General features: G+C 44.2%; 1 protein-coding gene across 2 annotated transcripts in view; it reads right to left on the bottom strand.

The window, feature by feature from the left end:
- PRLR (prolactin receptor) overlaps positions 1-24,533 on the bottom strand; it is a 144,235-nt gene that overhangs the window by 13,945 nt on the left and 105,757 nt on the right. For both annotated transcript variants that reach the window (XM_043488660.1, XM_043488659.1), the window contains exons 3-5: positions 11,243-11,355; positions 8,423-8,555; positions 6,649-6,818 (exon numbers count right to left, since the gene is read on the bottom strand). In XM_043488660.1, coding sequence (XP_043344595.1) covers positions 6,649-6,818; positions 8,423-8,555; positions 11,243-11,312 — 373 coding nt within the window. In that variant the 5' untranslated portion in view covers positions 11,313-11,355. The remainder of the gene's footprint in view (positions 1-6,648; positions 6,819-8,422; positions 8,556-11,242; positions 11,356-24,533) is intronic.

Below are 24,533 nucleotides of genomic sequence, written 5' to 3'. Positions count from 1 at the left end.
GTATAGCTCAGGGAACTATATTTAATATCCTGTGATAAACTATAATGGAAAAGAATATTAAAAAATAGTGTGTGTGTGTATATATATGTATATATATATATCTGAATCACTTCGCTGTACAGAGAAATGAACACAATACTCTAAATCAATTATACTTGACTAATTTAAATTTAAAATGAGTGACGGGCCTAGGGTGCTGGTTTGCCTTACCTTAATTTCAGTCTTGCTGGCCAGTCACATTTTCTCCATTCATTTCTTACCTCCTCAAATCAATCTCAATTTCAGGTGAGAGAAGAGTGAGTATAACTCTACTGGACTTGACATTATAACCTGTCTAAAAAACGAACTTGAGAAAATTTGCCACGAATCCTAATGCTTGTAGGTTACTAAGTAAATACCTAAGAAAGATGGTTTTATATGGATTTACTAAATAAACATCAATTATTATAAGTTTTAAGTTGAACACAAGACTGAGAAATGCCTCTGATCAAAACATCTTTGCATAAAAGTGCAAGTAAAATGTTCAAGATGAATCCTTGAAAGCAAACTTTCTCAACCTCAGCATTATGTGTCTTTTAGACAAGAAAATTCTCTGTGGTGGGGGCTGTTCTGAACACTGTAGGATGTTAGCATCATCCCTGGGTTCTCCCCCATTAGATGTCTTCCCTCTGTATTGCAACAATCAAAAATATTTCCTACTATTGCCAAAAACCCTGTGGGAGGCAAAAAGAGCACCCAGTGGAGAATCATTGCTTTCAAGTGTTTTCAGCAGAGTTAAATATTTCTGAGATATGTACCAATATTCTGTACTGCAGGTTATCACTTGATGAGGTTCAAGCTTATAGACTTCACTGTGGTTAAACGTAAGTTGTCAATGAACTTCTGTGGCCCCTCACCAATACTGTAAGCTGCAGGATTAATGAGAATTCTAAGAACACTTCTTTAATAATTTTGAAAAGATATACTTCTGCTTCACTGACTATGCTAAAGCCTTTGACCATGTGAATCACAACAAACTGTGGAAAATTCTTAAAGAGATGGGAATACCAGACCACTTTATGCCTCCTGAGAAACCTGTATGCAGGTCAAGAAGCAACAGTTAGAACTGGACATGGAACAATAGACTGGTTCCAAATTGGGAAAGGAGTACGTCAAGGCTGTATATTGTCACCCTGCTTATTTAACTTAAATGTAGAGCTCAGTTCAGTTCAGTTCAGTCGCTCAGTCCTGTCTGACTCTTTGTGACCCTATGAACTGTAGCACGCTAGGCCTCCCTGTCCATCACCAACTCCGGGAGTTCACCCAAACTCATGTCCACTGAGTCAGTGATGCCATCCAGCCATCTCATCCTCTGTCGTCCCCTTCTCCTCCTGCCCTCAGTCTTTCCCAGCATCAGGGTTTTTTTTAAAATGAACACATTATGTGAAATGCCAGGCTGGATGAAGCTTAAGTTGGAATCAAGATTGCTGGGAGAAATATCAATAACCTCAAACATATAGATGGCTATCCTAATGGCAGAAAGTGAAGAGGAACTAAAGAGCCTCTTGATGAAGGTGAAAGAGGAGAATGAAAAGCTGGCTTAAAACTCAACATTCAAAAAATGAAGATCATGGCATCTGGTCCCATCACTTCACGGCAAATAGATGGGGAACAAGGGAAACAGTGAGAGACTTCATTTTCTTGGGCTCCAAAATCACTGCAGATGGTAACTTCAGCCATGAAATTAAAAGATGCTTGCTCCTTGGAAGACAAGCTATGCCAAACTAGAGAGCATATTAAAAAGCAGAGATGTTACTTTGCCAACAAAGGTCTTTACAGTCAAAGCTATGGTTTTTCTAGTAGTCATGTCTGGATGTGAGAAGAAGGCTGAGTGCTGAAGAATTGATGCTTTTGAACTGTGGTTCTGAAGAAGACTCTTGAGATTCCCTTGGACAGTACAGAGATCAAATCAGTCAATCCTAAGGGAAATCAACCCTTAATATTCCCATGAACAGTGTGAAAAGGCAAAAAGACATGACACTGAAAGACAAACTCCCCAGGTTGGTAGGTGCCCAATATGCTACTGGAGAAGAGCACAGAAATAGCTCCAGAAGGAATGAAGAGGCTGAGCTGAACTGGAAACAATGACTAGCTGTAGATGTGTCTGTGGTGAAAGTAAAGTTGGATGCTATGAAGAGCAATATTGCACAGGAACCTGGAATGTTAGGTCCATGAATCAAAGTAAATTGGAAGGTCAAACAGAAGATGGTAAGCGTGAACATCAACACTTTAAGAATGGATTGGAATGGGCGAATTTAATTCAGATGACCATTATATCTGCTACTGTGGGTAAGAATCTCTCAGAAGAAATGGAGTAACCCTCATAGTCAATAAAGAGTCTGAAATGCAGTACTTGGGTGCAATCTCAAAAATGACGGAATGAGCTCTATTCATTTCCAAGGCAAACCAGTCAATATCACAGTAATCCAAGTCTATGCCCCAAATACTAGTGCTGTGGAAGCTGAAGTTGAATGACTCTATGAAGACCTACAAGAGCTCCCAGAACTAACATCCCCAAAAGATGCCCTTTTCATCATAGGAGACTGGAATGCAAAAGTAGGAAGTCAAGAAATACCTGGAATAACAGGCAAGTTTGGCCTTGGAGTACAAAATGAAGCAGGGCAGAGGCTAACAGTTTTGTCAAGAGAACACACTTGTCAGGGCAAACACCCTCTTCCAACAACACAAGAGAAGACTCTACACATGGACATCACCAGATGGTCAATACCAAAATCAGATTGATTATATTCTTTGCAGCAGAAGATGGAGAAGCTCTATACAGTCAGCAAAAACAAGACCGGGAGCTGACTGTGGCTCATATTATGAACTCCTATTAGCAAAATTCAGACTTAAATTGAAGAAAGTAGGGAAAACCACTAGGCAATTCAGGTACATCCTAAATAAAATCCTTTACAATTAAACAGTGGAAGTGAGAAATAGATTCAAGGGATTAGCTCTGATAGACCAAGAACCTGAAGAACTACGGACAGTGATTTGTAACACTGTACAGGAGGTGGTGATTAAAACCATCCCCAAGAAAAAGAAGGGTAAAAAGGCAATATGGTTGTCTGAGGAGGCCTTACAAATAGTTGAGAAAAGAAGAGAAGAGAAGTGAAAGGCAAAGGAGAAAAGGAAAGATCTGACCCTGAAGCTGGGAAACATTGAAGGCAGGAGGAGAAGGGGATGACAGAGGATGAGATGGTTGGATGGCATCATGGACACAACGGACATGAGTTTGAATAAACTTTGGGAGTTGGTGATGGACAGGGAGGTCTGGAGTGTTGCAGTCCATGGGGTCATAAAGAATCAGACACGACTGAGCAACTGAACTGAACTGAACCGAACCCATCTCAATGCAGAGTTCCAAAGAATAGCAAGGAGAGATGTGAAAGATCTTAATGACCCAGATAACCATGATGGTGTGAACACTCACCTAGAGCCAGACATCCTGGAATGTGAAGATGGGCCTTAGGAAGCATCATTACAAACAAAGTTAGTGGAGGTGATGGAATTCCAGCTGAGCTATTTCAAATCCTGAAAAACGATACTGTGAAAGTGCTTCACTCAATATGCCAACAAATTGGGAAAACTCAGTAGTGGCCACAGCACTGAAAAAAGTTTTTCTAGTAGTCATGTGTGGATGCGAGCGCTGGACCATAGAAAGGCTGAGTGCCTAAGAATTGATGCTTTTGAACTGTGGTGTTGGAGAAGATTCTTGAGAATCCCTTGGACTGCAAGGAGATCAAACCAGTCAATTCTAAAGGAAATCAATCCTGGATACTCATTGGGAGGATGATGTTGACACTGAAGCTCTAATTCTTTGGCTATGTGATGAGAAGAACTGACTCACTGGAAAAGACCCTGAGGTTAGGAAAGATTGAAGGAGGGAGGAGAAGGGGATGACAGACGATGAGATGGTTGGATGGCATCATGGACTCAATGGAGAAGAGTTTGATCAAGCTCCAGGAAATGGTGAAGGACAGAGCAACCAAACAGGCTATAGTTCATGGGGTTGCAAAGATTTGGACACTACTGAGCAACTGAACAACAACAAATTTATTGGAAGACTGATGCTAAGCTGAGTCTCCAATATTGTAGCCACCTGATGTGAAGAGCAGACTAATTGGAAGACTTTGATGTTGGGAAAGAATGAGGACAGGAGGAGAAGGGGGTGACAGAGAATGAGATGGCTGGATGGCATCACCTACTCAATGGATATGAGTTTGAGCAAACTCTGGGAGATAATGAAGGGAGATAGTGAAGGAAACCTGGTATGCTGCAGTTCACAGAGTCACAAAGAGTCAGACATGACTGAGCATGCATACAAATTTCCTTATAGCAGTTGCCTCAGTACATTACAGAACTTCTCTTGCTCACTGTTTTGACCTGAAATATTAAATATTTTTACACTTGAGGACAGAGTATTTGAGGGCAAGGCAATTTAAAAAAGAGCCTGTGGAAAAAAAAAACTAAAAATAGAGCTAGTGTATGACTGAGCAATTCCATTACCAGGCATATACCCTGAGAAAACCATAATTCAAAAAGGTACATGTACCCCAAGGTTCACTGCAGTCAGGACATGGAAGCAACATAAGTGTTCATCAACAGATGAATGGATAAAGATGTTATACATATTTACAATGGGATATTACTCAGCCATGAAAAAGAATGAAATTGTGTCATTTGTAGTGATGTGGGTGAATCTAGAATCTGTAGAGAAAAGAAAAGCAAATACTGAACATTAATGCAAATATATGGAATCTAGAAAAATGGTGCTGGTGAACCACTTTTCAGGGCAGGAATAGGGATGCAGACATAGAGAACGGACTTGTGAACACAGCGGGGTAAGGAGAGGCTGGGACGAATTGAGAGAGTAGCACTGACATATACACACTACCACGTGTGTGGGAGAGCTAGTGGGAGAGCTCGGCTCGGTGCTCTGTGATGATGCAGAGAGGTGGGGTGGGGGTGGGAGGGAGGCTCAAGATGGGGGAGATCCATGTATAATTATCGCTGATTCACTCTGTAGTACAGCAGAAACTAGCACACCACTGCAAAGCATTTACACTCCAACAAAAAAATAAGAAAGAGCCTACGAAAATGGAATTATTTGGCATTTAGCCTTTTAAAGGCTTCATGTCTTAAGTCTATTTATATGAATGGAATTAATTTTATTCCTATTTGTAAGTGGTGTTACTTTCTGATTTTCTTAAGCTAAGATTAAATTCTATTTCCACCCCCATGCTCACAGTAATCATTTGCTGGGTGGGGGGAAGAGATAGTATTGAAATGTATATTAGCTGATGTTGGAAGCTTTTCTAGTTTTTAAGGATCAACCGCTGATAACATGCCAATGGGATGATATATAGCCCATTACTTGAGAGCCTTAGCCTGATTTTCTTTGTCAGTTGGTGCTAGGTAAGTCAGGAAGACTTCGCTGCCCTTGAACCTAATTAGCTACTCCTTAGGTAACCTAATAGGAAGGATGAATCCAGTCCTGGCCAAGCCATCTCTTGTCCTAAGATTCCCTTTGTCATCGCTACCCAACCAAAAGCCGAAGAATTGATGCTTTTGAACTTTGGTACTAGATAAGACTGTTGAGAGTCCCTTGGACTGCCAGAAGATCAAATCAGTCAATCCTAAAGGAAGTCAACCCTGAATATTCATTGGAAGGACTGATGCTGAAGCTGAAGCTCCAATGCTTTGGCCACCTGATGTGAAGAGCCAACTCATCGGAAAAGATCCCAATGTTGGGAAAGACTGAGGGCAGGAGCAGAAGTGGGCAACAGATGATGAGATGGTTGGATGGCATCACCGACTCAATGGACATGAGTCTGAGAAAACTCCAGGAGATAGTGAAGGACAGGGAAACCTGGTGTGATACAGTCCATGGGGTCACAAAGAGTCAGACACAACTGAGAGACTCAACAACAACAACCAAACCACAGAGGCCTCTGCAGTTATGCCTCATCGCCCTGAAGCTCAGTGTTGATCATGCAAAGCAAGAAACAGCTCTTAGACAGATTTTTGTTTTACTTTACTCATGAGTTCTCCAAACCTCATGGTTGTGAACTTGCACTTCAGCCTTCTGTTCAAGTAGCACTGTTTACTCCCCAAGTAGTTTATTTTGAGAAGAATAGCTCCAGTTGCTGAGGAACATGTGCATATTGAGAACTGAATTTGGGGCAAAGCAGCTGGAGAAATTCCTGTGGGTGGAGAAGCAGATGAATGTCTTCTAGGAGTTGCTACTCCATGAAGTAGTGTGTTTCAGGGACAGAAATCTCAGGAAACCCCAGCTTGCCAAGGGGGAAGGGGACATTGGTTGCAGGGGGAGGGCTGGAGAGAAGGACTGACAAGGGAAGCTAAATAGAACATCACTGCTGGGTGCAAGGGAGTGGGAAGAAGGGTCAAGGGAAGGCACAAGGATCTTTACTGTCTTACTGTCAGGAATACAAAGGGGTTTAAAACACTCAGTTGGTGACGATATTGTGAATTTTTTCATCTTTCCTTTTGGGGATCCATCCCTAAGACAAGGAGACAAACTGAGTTTAACTCGCAGTAGATTCACATCAGAACAACACATTCCTCACCCGTCATGCTTTCCCTTACCTATGTAGGTCACATCCACATAAAGTGGATCCGAGGAACTGACTCCCATCTGGTTGATGGCGTTTACTGTGATGACGTATATCTTCCATATGGAGGTGTGCTTCTTGCTAAAGTAGCAGGTGTTGGGGCCCCCAGTTTTGTAGTCTGGACATTCATGGATGAGTGTCTCTCTGCAACAAGTATATTAGGAGTCAGTAAGAAAGTGGTATGGAGCTTCCTCGCTGGCTCAGTGGTAAAGAATCTGCCTGCAATGTAGGAGACATGGGTTCGATCCCTGGGTTGGGAAGATCCCCTGGAGAAGGAAATGGCAACCCACTCCAGTATTCTTGCCTGGAGAATCCCATGGACAGAGGAGCCTGGTGGGTTATAGTCTATGGAGTCGCAAGAGTTGGACATGACTTACAACTAAACCACCGCCACCAAGAAGGTGGTATAAAGAGCCTAGTTTTTTAAAGTGGTATAAAGAACGTCAATATCACTGAATTTGGAGGGACAAGCAAAAAACAGAGCTGGAGAAGGGCTTCTCAAGCTTCTCGAGCCTGTCCATGTCCGCGAGGGGCGACTCAGGGGAGAAGCGCTGGAGAAGGGGTGGGGGAGTCACGGCAGAGCCCCAGTGACCCCGTTTCTCACCAACCCTTCCTGTCTACAGGTTGGTGTGGACTTCATGCTATACGCCCCCTGCCAATGAACACTTGAGCTTTCCATGGCCAAGGCACCGCCACCCTCAGGAAACTACCATTGGGTCGTCTCAGGACTTTCTCTTGCATCATACAAACCAGGGTGGGGCAGAGGCGGGCATGCCCAAGGCAGCAGCTATTGCACAAAAGTGCTGAATTACATGTCACTAAAAAAGCTGAAAGGGGATACAAACTGCAGTATATTTCCAGTTACACTCAGGCAGCCACAGAGGAGAGTGACTCTGAAAGGAGGTGCTTCAGGTCCCAGAGGCTCCTCAGGCTGCTCACATTTAGACCGGGGGGCTCCACGCAAGGCTTGTCACACAGGTGAGCAGGCTTGTTTCACCATGATGCCACTGTGAGCTCCTGAGGGCTGTGTGTCTGACACCCCTTTGGGTCTCACAGGGGATGTCAACTTTGTGTACCACTAAGCGCAGTCACTGGGAGGCAGGCCAGCTGTTCCTCCAGTAAATGTTTTCTTCACTGGGAAGGATATACAGCCACCCCTGGATTTCCAGGAGGAGCTCACTGTAACTGTGATGAACTCCATGCCCAGAGACGACCCTGTTGAGTTTGCAATTTTTTCGCTCCCAATACCCCCTCTGGGAGATCATGGGTCCATGGATTTCCTAATGAAAAACCTCATCTTCCTTTCCTTGTAGGGCTTGTTATTTTCTTGCACGTGAACCAAGTTCAAACAGCTAATGTACCACAGTCGTCAAGGATTACATAATAATACTCTTAGGTTGCAAAAGCAATGTTTATAAAAAAAAACGACAAATGGCACAAGGTTGATAGCTAAGCATCTAAGGAAACACATGTGACTTTGGGGTACAACTCAAGCTTACGACAGGCAACGGTACCACGGATGGACTGGTGTCACCTCACTGGTGGTGGAGTTTTTGGACACGAGGGAGCTCGGCTGGGACATTAGAAGGAGGATGTGGATGTGGACGTTAGAGTCCCTGCCCCCAGTTGTGGGAGGTTATCAGTGTCCATTCAGGGAAGTACGGCAATTAACCCAGGGTCAGTGGTCCTATGGCCTGGAGGATGAGGACACCCATGTGGGGCTTGCTAGGAGAGAAGAGAACGTTTACCCTTCCTTGTGGTAAGTCAGCGTGTAATTGGTAGGAAGTCCTCCATCTGACCCCGGCTCCCACCAGCAGGTGAACGTTTCCTTTCCAGGAGAACGACATTTAATGATCTTGGGTTTTCCAGGAGGTGACTGTCCTAGAAAACGTCAGAAGGCACCAGGGTCAATATCAAGGTCCATTCAACTCTGTGACCATTCTGTTGGTGATAGAAGTAGGTAGATGGGGCCAGGCCAGTGATGAGGTCCCAGGGAGAATAGGTCTAGGGGTGGGAGGTGGGACTCAGAAGCCAGCATCCTGCAACTTTCTTCTGCGGGCTGCCCTGAAGGTGGCAGGATTCAGAGAGAGAGCTTTGTGGTGGGGTGTGTGTGTGTGTGAGTGTGTGTGCATGTACTGTGAGATGGAGACACCAGCAACCTGGGATCAGTGACTAACTGTAGCAGTTCACCAATGGTGAGCAGCAAGGGTGCAAGGGGTACACATGGACTGAGCCGGATCTGGCCCTTCCAGAATCCCATGGTGTCTATGGAGTGGATATGTGCCCACAGTACCAGGGTGATCATTTAAAAAGAATTCGCCTTCAGACACAAGCATCCTGTGATCATTTGCTGATCCGATGCTCTCTGGACCTCTCCCCTCTGCTCACTGACCCCCATCCTTCTGCCACTCCCACATAGTAAACCCAATTCTCTGCTCTTTTTCTCTTTCTCTGTGTCACCCAGCCTCCCCCTCTGGCTGCTTCTCCCCCCATCTTTTCCATCCCTTCCTTTCCTGCTTCACTCTTCCTTGATTCCATTCAGCTTTGACCCATGATTCAGTCTCACAGTGTAGCTCCCATCCTCCCTGTCTCCACTTCTGAACTGGGTTTTCAGTCCCCCTTTTCCCCTCTCTCCCTGGGTCTTTATGTGGTGAGATGGCAAAAGATTCTTTTGTAATTCTTGGCTCTTTTTGGGGGTAGGAGGCATGGGAACTCCTAGAGGCGGCTGAGTGGGTAGCTGTTCTCCCAGTTAGGAGCTACCATCATTAGGTCATTCCAGCTGGAAGCTAGTGGGGCTAAAAGAGGTGATGTGGAAAACCCAATGCAGACGGAGTTTTCGAGTTGCCTAGCCCCCGAAGCTTTTGGTGAGCTGTCACCCTCTTCTGTTCCTTATCTGACAGATACAGGGAGGGAAAGAGTCCCTCTATCCCCAGCCACGTAACCCCAGGTGGCGTTTCATTCAGGAAATCGGGAGCAGAGAGGGGAGCTTCCAGGAGGCGATCCTTGAACCTCGGGCTTGTGTGTTTTCTGCCACCCTTGTCCTTCATCCCTCAGGCTGGCTCCTGAGCTAGAACTGCTAGCAAAGCAGCATCAGGGAGAACGAGTTCAGAGGAGGACACGGGTGGGAAGGAGGGCACTAGGCAAAGCCGGCCAGAAAGAACTGATGGAACGGGATGATGGGAGACAAGGCTGGGCCAAGGTCCCCGGGCTGAGTCAGCTGGAGCCCAGCCAGCTCCTAGATCCCCTGAAAACCGTCCACGCCAGCCAGTCTGGGCTTAGCTCTGCCCATTTTGGAATGTCGCTCGACCTCTAGGGAATATTTCTTCAGGGCAATTTCACAGGGTGAAGTGATTTTTTGTTTGTTTTTTCTTGTGGCTAGGGAGGAGTGTGTGAGGTGGAAGGAAAAGCTTATATTTTAAAAACACACAAAGTTTACAGCTCAATAATGAGCATATTTAGAAGCCAATTAAGGCAACTGTTGATTATTTGGGGCTTATTTGAATTCTTAAAGTTTCCATATGGATTGTACCAATCTCCAGGTTCCTTTTTCTCTTCCTGAAAGCTTCTCTCTCACATTTCACTGGTTATTAACAGTACCTTGAGAAAACTCAAGAGAGGAAGGTAAAGCTGTGAAACTGTGATTAGTCAAATGTTTCTTTCACCCACTTTAGAAGAGATGGTTATAATGAATGGATGGTCTCACTTTCCCTGTAAAATGCACACAAACACCACAGGGGCAACCACAGAGGTACCCCCCCACCCCCAACACACACGCTCAAACAGAAGAGCTCATATCAGAAACACACCCACAGATCACAGGGGAACAATATACACAGCTGCATACTTACAGAAGTAGATACTGGTCCACACATAGGTACATATGCAGAAATACGCACCCACAGATGGGTATGCATATGGGTACACACAGAGAAGCATTTTCAATCAGGTATGGACAGAGAAGCTAATAGATACAGAGATATACACGAGTATACACACTTACAAATAGACTGGGGTAGATACACTGAAATGTACACACACAGGCTCACAAGTGCTAGTCTAGTTGTGAATTTCATTTCCCGCGTAACAGAGTTGGGTGTTCCTGTTTTCCACCAGGTAACAGCAATTCCCTTAGCTCTCTTAACAGGTTTTCAAAGATTTTTCTCACGCAACTTTTCATCTGAGGTGGAGGAAACATCATTATCCTCACTTTGAAAGTGTTTAAATTCAGAGAACTTAGTTAACTGGCTCAAGGTTGCACAGCCAGTAAGGGACAGAACCTGGACTGAAATTCTGATATGTCCCTGGCAGAGTTGTTTCTCTGCACTCCCAGAATGAGGATGGAAGTCAGAGCATGGTGACTGGATGTGGCATTAACTGTTTCCAGTCTTTTGCATTAATTTTTGCCTTCATTTTAATCCCCATAATATTGTAAATAATTGAAGAGAAGCAAATGCCCTGGGCATTTTCATTTCCTGTAACTGTGCTGCAAAAGAACTGTGATGGATTCTCCCCTCCTCTTGTACAAATACCCCAGGAAGTGAAAGAGAACAGGACAATCTCTTACTTACCATTCAGAAGGCTGGCGTTGAGAAAAAGTAGCAAAATGAAAACCACTCTAGATGCCACATTTTCCTTCATGTTGGCTCCTTCCTCTTTCCACAGGAAATATATCACAGGCTCACTGAAAGAGAAGGCATAGGCAACTTTTTGAAACGGCAAAAGTCTGGTGAGGCACATGCACCCCTTTATTCTGAGTGTTTGCAACTGATTCTTGCTCCTTGCTGAATGTGAATAACAAAACAGGAGGAAAGGAATGTAGGAAAATGTAACAAGGATAGCTTGGCTCAGAAGCATCGCTGTGCACAGGCTGGGAAAAATTCCACCACCAGAGGTCATCCGAAGACAACGTTCAAGGTCAGCCGAGCGCAAACGGCTCCTTTGCACACACCCTACGGAAAAATTGTTCTCTTTGCACCCCACTGTGTTAGTTGCTCAGTCATATCTGACTCTTTGAAATCCCATGGACTGCAGCTTGCCAGGCTCCTCTGTTCATGAGATTTCCCAGGCAAGAATACTGGAGTGGGTAGCCATTCCCTTCTCCAGGGGATCTTCCTGACCCAGGGCTGGAACCTGGTCTCCTGCATTGCAGGTGGATTCTTTACTGTCTGAGCCACCAGCGAAGCCACCCAATAATAGATCACCTGTTTTATATGATACAGATTGTATGCCCTACAATAGAATTGTTCTGGGAGGGCTTTGATCTATTAGCCAAAAATAAGGCGGGCTCAAAAGTTGATGCTTTCAGTTTAACTCCCACCTGGCCCCGTGGATGCCACCAGGAAAGAGGGGGAAGGCTCTCCTGAAGGTTCCGCTTTGGAACACTCTGGAAGTGTCCTGGGTCATGGGCAAGGCTATGAGCCATGCAGTGAACTCTAGTGGACTTCCACGTGATGACTCTTACCCCTTTGGAAAAGCCCCATAAACAAGAAATGACAAATCCCAGTAATAATTCAAAGTCCCTTGCATTTGAAGAATTAAGCAAATTTTGAACCTGCAGGGGTTGAGAGTTTTGAGAAATTTATTATTAATATTATTATTTTTACCCTTTGAACAATTTTCAAAGCCTCTAAATGTCCTTCTAAGAAGAAAGGATTTTGAAAGACATTTGGAAAAGACTCATTAGCCTTTTTGGACTCCAAACAACTCTAGGAAAACAATAGATGTGATGAAGTAAGTATAAATTCTTGGAAGCCCATGACTTACATTTTCCCTTTAAATTTTACATTTTTTTTTTTTAATTGGGGGAAGGACATGCAGGAGCAAGGCTGCCCATCCAGGGATGTTGGAAAATACTGAATGCTGTCTGATAAGCCTTGAAAAGACTAGGCTTCACCAACTCCTCCTGGTCAGAGGGTGGATCTCCATCTGCCAGCCAGAACCACCTAACTAACAACTTCTTGAAGTTCTTTCCACCTGCTATCATGCCCCTTGAGACATACTGGGAAATAGAATTCTCAGTGACAACACAGGTTTGGGGTTTTATGTTGGGGATTGGAACTGCAAAATGGAATAGGAGAAAGAAAGCAGCAGAAAGGGTAGAAGTTGAGAAATGATGAAGCAGAGAGACAGGATAGTGGCCATGCCTGCCCCCAAGGATCTTAAACACTGTTGTTCTCCCTAATCCAGCTTCACTGGGTCCACTGAAACCTGAAAAGGTTCTTTGTCCTGCACATCTGGTGATCTCAGCTTGGCCTGGGGATGGGTGTGCTACCCACTGACTGAAAAAGTTCTAAAATAAACTTGAAACTCTCCTAAATAACATTTTCCAATAAAAGTGCTTTCAGGAAGCATTTTATCCCTAAAATATCCTGGAATCTGGTGAGTAGCCATGTGCACTTTCTGCTTCCTTGAAACCCCCGTGTCTGGGAACTGGACACTCTCATTGTGGTCCCATTACTGTGTTTCAATAATGATTCCCATTTTACCCTGCATCTTACTCTCCAGCAGGGCAAATGCAGTGCTGGGGTAAGTAAACCTTCAGAGAGAAAGATAATCCCAACTGCCCACTTCTAAGGGTGCTATGCTGAAAGTTAACCTGATCACCCACTGTGGTCTCTTCCTGCACTAGGCACATCTCCCATTGTGCATGGACCATTTTTTAATGGCTAGTGAACACTAGGCTGGGGATAAATTTTCTCTCCTACTAAAAACAGAGTTACCATATGATTCAGCAATCTCACTCCTTGGCATTTATCTAAGATACATATACCTGAATGTCACTGTAACAGTATATTCAATTGACAAGACGTGCAAGCAATCTAAGTGTTCATGGACAGATGAATAGATAAAGAAGATCTGGTATGTATACACAATGGAATATTACTCAGCCATAAAAATGACTGAAATAATGCCATTTGCAATAACATGGATGGACATAGAGATTATCATGCTAAGTGAAATAAGTCAGAGAAAGAAAGACAAATAGCATAATCATATTTACATTTGGAATTTACAAATTTACAAATGTGTAAATCCACATTTACATGTGGAATCTAAAAAATGATACAAATGAACATGTTTATAGAACAGAAATAGGCTCACAGACATAGAAAACAAATGTGCAATTACCAAAGGGGAAAGTGAGTGGGCAAGGGATAAATTAGAAGTTTGGGATAAACAGATATACACTCCTATATATAAAATAAACAACAAGGTCCTACTAGATAGTACAGGGAACTATATTCAATATCTTATAATAGCCTATAAAGGAAGAGAACCACCCCCCCCCCCCCCCCAAATATTTGAATGTTTGGATTCAGATCTAAAATCTGAATCACTTTGCTGGTTAGTTTAACCAGAAACTAACACATTTGTAAACCAACTATACTTCAATGAAAAAGTGTAAGTAACTTAAATAAAACTTTTTTGTTTGAGTTCACTTCCCCATTGCAAGCAGGATCTTGATCAAGATTATTCATCCCAACTTGGGCTGGAACATCCAAAGAGTGTCCACAGACTGCTTGCAGTGGTGGTTATAGTGGTAAATGGCTCCAAATGCTGGCAGTCCAACTAGGAAAAAGTGAACCTCATACCGCCACCAGAGGACAATGATCTTGGTTTCATTCCTCAATAGCTCTCTGAGTGTGACTGTGGTTTAAAAATTCAAGAATGAAAACTGAAAAGCAGGTCTGTAGCAAGTCAGCATCCTCATGCCTTGCCCATGACAATCTGCCCTGGCTTCCTTGCTTCCAAATCCTCAAAGAGTCTACTATTTTTATGTTCCACCCGCTATCTTGCTCTAATCTCCCTTGTCAGAGTGTTATGTCCCACTGTGGTAGAACCCCACCCTGCCCATTCTTCCTCATTCTGTGCATCAATGCTGAGCCTGGAAAGCTTCCCTTCTTCACCTTTCCCATTAAGCCAAGTCTCATCTACATAGGGCAAAACTTGAGAAAGCAGTCTGGCAGTTTTTTCTTCCTTAATATTTAATTTATTTGGGTGCACTGTCTGAGTTGCCCTGCAGTACAAGGGATCTTAGTTCCCTAACCAGGGATGGAACCTTTGTCCTCTGCACTAGAAGCTAGATTCTTAACCACTGGACCAACTGGGAAGTCCCCAGTCTGGCAATTTTTGCCCTGGCCACTTGTTCTTCTAAGAAACAAGACCCACTCTCCCTGATGCAAAATCAGAGCCACAGTCCCATAGCCTGGGCAGATTCCACTGTTCACAGCAGGGAGAGCTTGTCATAGAAGAGAAGGCTGGGGGAGGTGGGTCTCCTGAGAGTAAAAAAATAACAGACCTGAGATTTCACTGTCTACTCTAGGTAGACGCTATCTGCACGTTCTAGCTTATCCAGCCTCTGAACCAACCCAAATGCCAGAAATCTCAGTGCTATTCTTTTGTGGGACTTGCTCCCAAGACCTGGTGTCAGGTGGTCCTGAAGCAAACACAGTTTTCACTTTGTCTTGCCTCATTTGTCACTGTTGCTCTGATGTTCTACTTAGATTTTTGGCTGAGCTCCCCTGACTCTAGAAATGGGCCTAGCATGGAGGGCAGGGGTTTGGAGGACCTACCTAGCTCTTGCAAGCCTAATTACCATGGACAAGCAGGGCCCCATCCAAGATCTGAATTTCTTGAAGGACTGTCACAAATGTGAAATGCACAAATCATAAGTATTCTTTTTTTAATTTTTATTTATTTATTTATTTTTTTGTTTTCTTTCAGCACTTTTTTTTTTTTTATTAGTTGGAGGCTAATTACTTCACAACATTGCAGTGGGTTTTGTCATACATGGACATGAATCAGCCATGGAGTTACACGTATTCCCCATCCCGATCCCCCCTCCCACCTCCCTCTCCACCCAATTCCTCTGGGTCTTCCCAGTGCACCAGGCCCGAGCACTTGTCTCATGCATCCCACCTGGGCTGGTGATCTGTTTCACTACAGATAATATACATGCTGTTCTCTCAAAACATCCCACCCTCGCCTTCTCCCACAGAGTCCAAAAGTCTGTTCTGTACATCTGTGTCTCTTTTTCTGTTTTGCATATAGGGTTATCATTATCATCTTTCTAAATTCCATATATATGTGTTAGTATGCTGTAATGTTCTTTATCTTTCTGGCTTACTTCACTCTGTATAATGGGCTCCAGTTTCATCCATCTCATTAGAACTGATTCAAATGAATTCTTTTTAACAGCTGAGTAATATTCCATGGTGTATATGTACCACAGCTTCCTTATCCATTTGTTTGCTGATGGGCATCTAGGTTGTATTCTTTTTTTAAAAAAAATATAAGTACATTTATTTTAATTGGAGGCTAATTACTTTACAACATTGTATTGCTTTTGCCATACATTGACATGAATCCGCCACAGGTGTACATGTGTTCCCCATCCTGAACCCCCCTCCCACCTCCCTCCCCATCCCATCCCTCTGGGTCATCCCAGTGCACCAGCCCTGAGCACCCTGTATTATGCATTGAACCTGGCCTGGCGATTCGTTTCACATATGATAATTTACATGTTTCAATGCCATTCTCCCAAATCATCCCACCCTCGCCCTCTCCCACAGAGTCCAAAAGACTGTTCTATACATCTGTGTCTCTTTTGCTGTCTTGCATGCAGGGTTATCATTACCATCATAAGTATTCTGCTCAATGTATTATCACAAGATGGACATGTCTATGTCACAACCAGGTCAAGAAACAGAACACTAATAGCATCCTAGAAATTCCCCCGCCTCCTCCCCGTCTCTACCCAACCCTTTCTAAGAGGAACCAGTTTTCTGACTTCTAACACTGAAGATGAGTTCTGCTTACTTTTGGACTTTAGAGAAACAGAATCATACAATATGCATATTTTGACTGTGTGTGTCTGGCTTCTTTCATTTCACATTATTGTATGATTCATCCTTGTTGTTATATGGAGTTTTACAAAATTCATTTTTAGTTCATGTCATTCATCTTCATATTACACTGAAAGAAAGACCATAATTTATTTCCTCATTCTACTCTTGATGGACATTTGAGGTTTCCAGTTTTTGATAAACTTTGAATTTTGCTAAGACTTATCAAGACTCTGATGGCAGACGAGACCCACATACCTTATACCTGCTTTGTGCTCCTTCCCAACTTTCTGTTCTCTACCATTAATGGTTAGGATACTGCCTGCCATACATCTCGATTATAAATGCAAATTAAGTTTCAAATGCCTGTCTTGTCCTAAAAACGCAAACCATCTCATTTCTTGCAACAAATTTTTAAATACATCCATTCATGGTCTGAAATGTTAGGAACTGTGTTTGCTGCTTCCTTTGGGGTCTGCTGGGTCAGGTCATCTACACTCCGGGTCTCCTTACCTGCCTGCAGCTCTACCTGTTTGATGGCCTGAGGCTCACAGAACATGGTGAGAACCCCAGAGTACTTTTTGATTTCTAGGAATCTGGCTTTTGTTTCTAATACGGAATGCCAACATTTAGTTTGGAAAACAGAGGAGATAATCTGCTCAGGGTGGGGGGAGCAAGCAGCAGGAGGGATTAGCTATTGCACACCAGGCTCAAGATTAGGGCCATTATACAAGCTCTGTTGTTGCTAAGTTGTGCCTGACTCTTTGCAACCCCAGGGGTTGACGGCAGCACACCAGGCTTCCCTGTCCTTCACTATCTCCCGGAGTTTGTTCAGATTCACACCCATTGAGTCAGTGATGCTATCTAACCATCTCATCCTCTGTTGCCCCCTTCTCCTCCTGCCTTCAATCTTTCCCAGCATCAGGGTCTTTTCCAATGAGTCATCTCTTTGCATCAGGCAGCCAAAATATTGGAGCTTCAGCTTCAAAAACAGTCCTTCTAATGAATATACAGGGTTGATTTTCTTTAGGAGTGACAGGTTTGATCTCCTTGCTGTCCAAGGGACTCTCAAGAGTCTTCTTCAGCCCTACAACTTGAAAGCATCAATTTATTGGTGCTAAGCCTTCTTTATGGTCCTACTCTCACATCCATACATGACTACTGGAAAAACCATAGCTTTGGCTATATGGACTTTCATCAGCAAAGTGATATCTTTGCTTTTTAATATGTCATCTAAGTTTCTCATGGCTTCCCTTCCAAGGAGCAAGCATCTTTTAATTTCATGGATGCAGTCAATGTCAGCAGTAATTTGGAACTGAAGAAAGTAAAATGTGTCCACATCAACAGTCAATGTCTGTAGAATAGAATCACTGAAGTCTTAAAGTTGGAAAAGCAGAACAAGAATCTATGATAGAGGAGGAAATTCTGCACACAGACGAACTGGTCCTGTGGTAGTATTAACAAACTCTGGACTTGGAGAGAGTTTAGCATCCTCTCTTTGACAGGGGAACCTGAAGAGGTTTCCAGAACCACACGGCAGCTGCTCTTGAATGCAGACATTGAGTGTTGGGGATGCAGTGCTAGGAGAACCTTGGCCCAAGGGTATGAGGATACGAAGGTTCCAGCTCTCCCTGGGTTGCATGCAAACATGTGCCCACAGCAACGAAGTGTTTATCAGTCCATAGCCCAGAAATCAGAGTTACACATTGGTCTGTGAACTTTCCAAGCTGGATTCTTGCTCATATGTCACCCATTATTGTTGTTATTTTTTAATCTTTGCAATGATCAAGCTTACATTTTATCGCTTCTCAAACAGGTGGCCATCTCATCCCTTGTCCTGAGATACCTTTGGTGGGGAACATCTGGCACCTTCCATAAGGGAATCACTTCTATATAAAATGACCATCCCAGTTGAACTCAGCAGTTTAGTCAGAATATCATGGTGGTGTAGACATTACTAGAAACAGTAGAGAGACTAGTCAAAAATGTCCACCTCTGATTCCAGCCACTCCCTCCCTCCTCTCTTGTGAATCTCAGAATGTCTTGAAGACTCTGTGTAAAGAGGCATCTAAGCAAAGGGGGTGTGTGGGGCATGGCCATGGCCATGTGCTGAAAGAGGTGCAAACTGGAGCCAAGTTAAGGGTTGGAATCACATCTGGGGACTCACATAGAAAGACCTGCTGGCCCTTAACCTGATCGGGTAAGTGGCCACATAGTGATGCATGTGCATTTGCACAGGAGTCACTTTAATAAAACAGAATACTGAATGCTTCCCCATGGCTGGAGGCACGGCTTCCAAATCCAATTAAACCAACACCACTCACTGGCCCCAACATCCCAGCAGGATCTTTGATCTGAGAGAGGCTTGTTTTCGTTTAGCCTCCTTGGCTTGAAGGCAAGAACACGTACTGGGTGAGTTTCAATTCTCCCCAGTCAGTGCAGACTTCAGACACATGGTGGAAAATGCCCTTTGGCCTGACTTTCAGAGGAACCAGTTCCTCACAAGATCATCAACTAACAACAATAAAAAAAGATCCACAAATTGTACATTATGTTTTGCAGTTTACAGAACTGTTCCACAGATTTCAGTGGTTTTCAATCCAGGACTCACATTACAACCATGTAGGGAGCCATTAGATTCACATTAGAACCATGAAGCCATTTATGGATGTGAGAGTTGGACTATAAAGAAGACTGAGCACCAAAGAATTGATGCTTTCGAACTGTGGTGCTGGAGAAGACTCTTGAGAGTCCCTTGGACTGCAAGGAGGTCAAATCAGTCAATCCTAAAGGAAATCAACCTTGAATATTCACTGGAAGGACTGATGCTGAAGCTGAAGCTCTGATACTTTGACTACCTGATGTGAAGAGCTGACTCATTGGAAAAGACGCTGATGCTGGGAGAGACCGAGGGCAGAAGAAGGGGACAACAGAGGATGAGATGGTTGGATGGCATCATTGACTCATTGGATGTGAGTTTGAGCAAACTCCAGCAGGTGGTGAAGGACAGGGAAGCCTTGTGTGCTGCAGTCAATGAAGTCACAGAGTCGGACATGACTTAGCAACTGAACAACAAAGGGAGCTTATTAAAAGGACTGACTTCTACGTCTTATCCCAAGAAATTCTGATCGATTCAGAACTGGATGCACAAGCATGTGGACATTTTAACAAAGCCCTCCAGAGGATTCTAATATAAAGTCAGGGCCGGGAACCACTGATGCCACCTAACATATACTATGCCTCTGCTGGGAGGCTCCCCTGGATGGGAGAGGAAACCAATGCTCAGAGAGGCTCTGCCCACCATCACACAGTGCAGGCAGCACAGCAGAAGTGGGAACCCAGTCTGTAGATTGGGAGTCCTGCCTCAAATTAACAACCTCAAAGACAAAATGACAAAACATTTACATGGTGATCTATAGATCTTAAAGCACTTTCACCTCACAGTCTTAGCGTATCCTTAGAATAATCCTTTTGCCATGGGCAGGAAAGCTATTATTGTTCCCACCACTACATCACTGCTCTCAAGTTAAAGGTGAGGAAACAGAAGCTCATGGGGGTAAGTGGTTTAAACCACCAACCTTATCTTAAAAGCCCCCAGTGTGCTCAGAACTGCGTGGTGATAAAATTGACAAACCCTCTTGCAGGATGCACTACATGCCAGGCACTGAGGTGTAAGTACTATGAATATATCCATTTCACAGATGAGGACCTGGGGCCCAGAGAGGCTCCACGAGTTGTCCGAGGTCACGCAGCCAGCAAGCAGTGTGTGGAGGGAAAGGAACTCTGCAGTTGGGCTCCACGATCTGGGGTTGTTAAGCTTTTCACTTCTGATGGCTACAAAGGAGCAGTGGATCCTACCATCAAGAGGCTCCAGTGCACAGAACCCAACTGGCCATGGCTTGGTGGATAGGTCAGAGGACTTTGGGACCACGGGTTCTGAGCCATCTAAGGCATTTCTCTTTCTAGTAATGGGTTCTCTCAGCAACTCCCCCTTCCCAAACCCTGCTCTGATTCAGGGTGCTGCTGGAATCTAGGGCTGGTCCTTCAAGAGCAGTGGATGTTCTTGGGTACTGCTTCCAGAGTCTCTCCTGGGCACCACTGCCCATCCCAGGTATAATGGGTCGACATTTTTGAAGGGTGAGACCTAGGAAGGGGTACTTTGGTAAATTAAAAAATTGTATTGGAATATAATAGTGTAGCAGGCTTCCTAGGTGGCATTAGTGGTAAAGACCCTGCCTGCCAAGGCAGAAGAAGTAAGAGACGCGGGTTTGATTCCTGGATTGGGAAGACTCCCTAGAGGAGGGCACAGCAACCCACTCTAGTACTCTTGCCTGGAGAATCCCAAGGTCAGAGGAGCCTGGCAGGTTGCAGCCCATGGGGTCACAGAGTTGGAAACGACTGAAGAGACTTAGTAGGGCATGGCATAATCGTGTAGCATTAGCTAAAACCTCTATCAAGTCACATACCAATGATTTCTTTCCTGTGATGGGAACAATTAAAATCTAGTCTCTTAGGAACTCTGAACTTTATAATACATGGTTGTCTATAATCATTACTCTGTGCATGAGATCTCCAGGGATTATTTATCTGATTGCCAGTTGGTACCAGAACTGGCATTTAAATAAACATTTAGATGATTCTTACGAAGCCTCAGTTCTAGCACAAAGGACTAGGGAAGGCAAATACTGGTTAGGAGATAGGATTGCATCTTCCTCCATCCTTTGGGCCCGGAAAGGGCACTTTCCTAAAAGGACTGCATTGAGCTGTTTCTCATAAGAAAAGTGTTTCTTATGAGAAGGGCTGTGAGGTCTAAGGGACTCTCCCTCAGGTGTGGAGGTTCACACCAGGGAGCAACTGTTATATTTTCAGGAATGCTGTAAGCCAGTGGACTTCAGGTTGGTAGCCTGAAATCAGTCAGAGCACCCATCATACCCACACTTATATGACGGGAATTGGCAGAATCAGAATTTTGTTCCTTCTTGTTTTCTTCTCTTGGGAGAGCAGTTGTTAAGCATTGAAGCAGCACACCCCTAACTCCACCTCCCCAGGCTCGGAATCCCCACAAGTAGGAGGAGGGCTTAGGAGTAGTCAAAACTTTCAGGCAACTTAATGCAGGTTTGCAGAGAGCTTTTTGACTGGGGGAGACATCATGGATCCCAGCTCCCTTCCTTCTTCCCTTTCCTCTCATCTGCCTTCCTGTCTGTGCTGACTGAACCCTGCTCTCCTCAGAGCCCTGATCAGACTCCCCTCATTGCTGCCCCTGACGGTTGAGGCTGTGGGATTATTATTTTCCTACTTCCTGTTGACGTCTGCAATCAGCAGTTAGTGAGCCCTCCAACTGCTTAACAGATTAGCTTTCTTACTATGGTACAGAAACCAAAATCAAATCAAAGAAAGAAACAAAACACCCCCTGTAACCATAACCTAAGCTCACCTTGACCCTTGTATGTGTACCTCTTAGGGTTGCCTGGGGTTCTCTGGTAGAACCTTTTCAGCCTGTGTCTATTCACTCAGCCTGGAGCATGCCCTGACCTGCCCGGGCACCCTGCCCATGGCTCTCCACAGCAGGGGCCACTTGAGCTCTACCAGGAAGTTCTGGGATGAATGTCCTTCTGTGAGAGAAGCCCAGGGAAGGCTTGCATTGTGTCTTGTTCCATTCCTGGTGCTGGGATCCTGCCTGGTCAATGGTCAAGACCCTAGTTCTCCCATAACCAGGCCCTTCAGACTGATTCTCTGCCCGATGCCCAGATCAGTGGGCACAGAGAGTCACAGATAACGGACCAGTGACTCCTAGGGCTGGCCTGCATCCTACATTCTGCCAGCCCCAGTATCCACAGTGTGTAGCCAGACCATCTTTCTGGCAGAATTCCCACATACTACCTCCTGGCAGCTCAGCTGGTCACCTACCCGCCTTCTGGCTGTCCTTTTCACTGTCCGTCCACTCTCCTGTTCTTCTTGGAGGACTGATTGGTTTCAAGGTCCAGGTTCCTCTTGTCTGATTGCTCTCATTCCTAGAGAGCAGGAAAACACCCCTCTGCATTCTTGATATCAGTTATAATTAATCTCTGCACACTTCCAAAAGATTCACGCTTTCCCATTTCCTCCATTCCCTCATTTCTCAGTAAATCTACTAGCTGTTTTCACATCTGGCTCACTTTCCTGTCAAAATATGCTCAGTCCTGTGTAAAGTGTATGTGCAAGCACATAGACTAGTGCGTGCGTGTGTGCTCAGTCAGTCGTGTCTGCAGAGTCGTGTCTGACTCTTTGTGACCTTATGGATTGTAACCCAAAAGGCTCCTCTGTCCTTGGGATCTTCCAAACAAGAATACTGGAGTGGGTTACCATGCCTCGTCCAGGGGATCTTCCTGACTCAGGGGTTGAACTGGTGTCTCCTGCATGGCAGGCAGATTCATTACCCACTGACCCACCCTGGGAAGGCCCACACAGATTAGTAATAACAGCCCAAATCAGCCCTCTTCCTCCCACTCCCAGCCCAGAATAGGTGAGCATTTACTACCACATGACCCCTGTATATTCCCAGAAAAAACCCCTAAACCCTTCAGTCATTTAAAGAGAAAATCGTGGTTGTATCCTCTCCGACCCTGAAGGAGATTCATTGGCGGAGCCGGAAGTGGCAGCAACCACATGACAGGAAAATGCGTGGGATTCAACCGGAAGATCAGTTTGAATTATGTCAGGGAGCCAGGCAGCCTGGCTAGGGCCAAGTAATAAGATAACATGTTTGATGTCTCACTGGGAAGACTAAATATGCTTGAATATTCGTTCATTCATTCATTCATTCATCAAATATTTATCTTCCTCACCTCCTTCAGGCCATTGCTTGCTGACACCTTATCAGCAAGACTTTTGTTGACTAGTCTTCAAATCATCTTCATAACTGCTCCACTTCCCTCATTCCCTGCCTTGCTTTACTGTTCTCTACAACATATACCATCATCTGACCTATGATATTTTTCCTTATTATTATTATTTTTTGTTGTTATTGTTGATGGTGTGTGTCTCTCCACTAGGCTGTAAGATCTGCGAGAGAAGAGATTATGCAGGATAGTGCTTAGGACAGTCGCTTAAATCCCAGTGATCTCAGAATGTTCAGTTCTGTGTAGGTGTATATTTTTATATATAATTATAAAAATTATATATTTATATGTATCTTTTATATATATATGTAAAGAAATGTAATAACCTCAGATATGCAGATGACACCACCCTTATGAAAGAAAGCAAAGAAGAACTAAAGAGCCTCTTGATGAAAGTGAAAGAGGAGAGTGAAAATGCTGGCTTAAAACTCAGCGTTCAAAAAACGAAGATCATGGCATCCAGTCCCATCACGTCATGGCAAATAGATGGGGGAAACAGTAGAAACAGTGACAACCTAGACAGCATATTGGAAAGTAGAGACATTACTTTGCCAACAAAGGTCCATCTAGTCAAAGCTATGGTTTTTCCAGTGATCATGTATGGATGTGAGAGTTGGACAATAAAGAAGGCTGAGCACCAAAGAATTGATGCTTTCGAACTGTGCTGTTGGAGAAGACTCTTCAGAGTCCCTTGGACTGCAAGGAGATCAAACCAATCAATCCAAAAGGAAATCAGTCCTGAATATTCATTGGAAGGACTGATGCTGAAGCTGAAACTCGAATACTCTGGCCACCTGATGCGAAGAGCTGACTCACTAGGAAAGACCCTGATGCTGGGAAAGATTGAAGGCAGGAGGAGAAGGGGAAGACAGAGGATGAGATGGTTGGATGGCATCACTGACTCAATGGACATGAGTTTGAGCAAGCTCCAAGAGACAGTGAAGGGCAGGGAAGCCTGGCGTGCTGCAGTCCATGGGGTCACAAAGAGTCAGACATGACTAAGTGACTTAGCAACATATATATTCTTATCTAGATTCTTTTTCATTATAGGTAATTACAAGATGTCGAGTAGAGTTCCCTGTGCTATACTGTAGGTCCTTGTTAGTTATCTGTTTTATACATGGCAGTGTGTGCAT

Source organism: Cervus canadensis, chromosome 16 (genome assembly GCF_019320065.1).
Source record: "Cervus canadensis isolate Bull #8, Minnesota chromosome 16, ASM1932006v1, whole genome shotgun sequence".
NCBI lineage: Eukaryota > Metazoa > Chordata > Mammalia > Artiodactyla > Cervidae > Cervus > Cervus canadensis.
The sequence above is the reverse complement of the archived record's forward strand: the minus strand, read 5'-3'. Positions and strand labels throughout refer to the sequence as shown.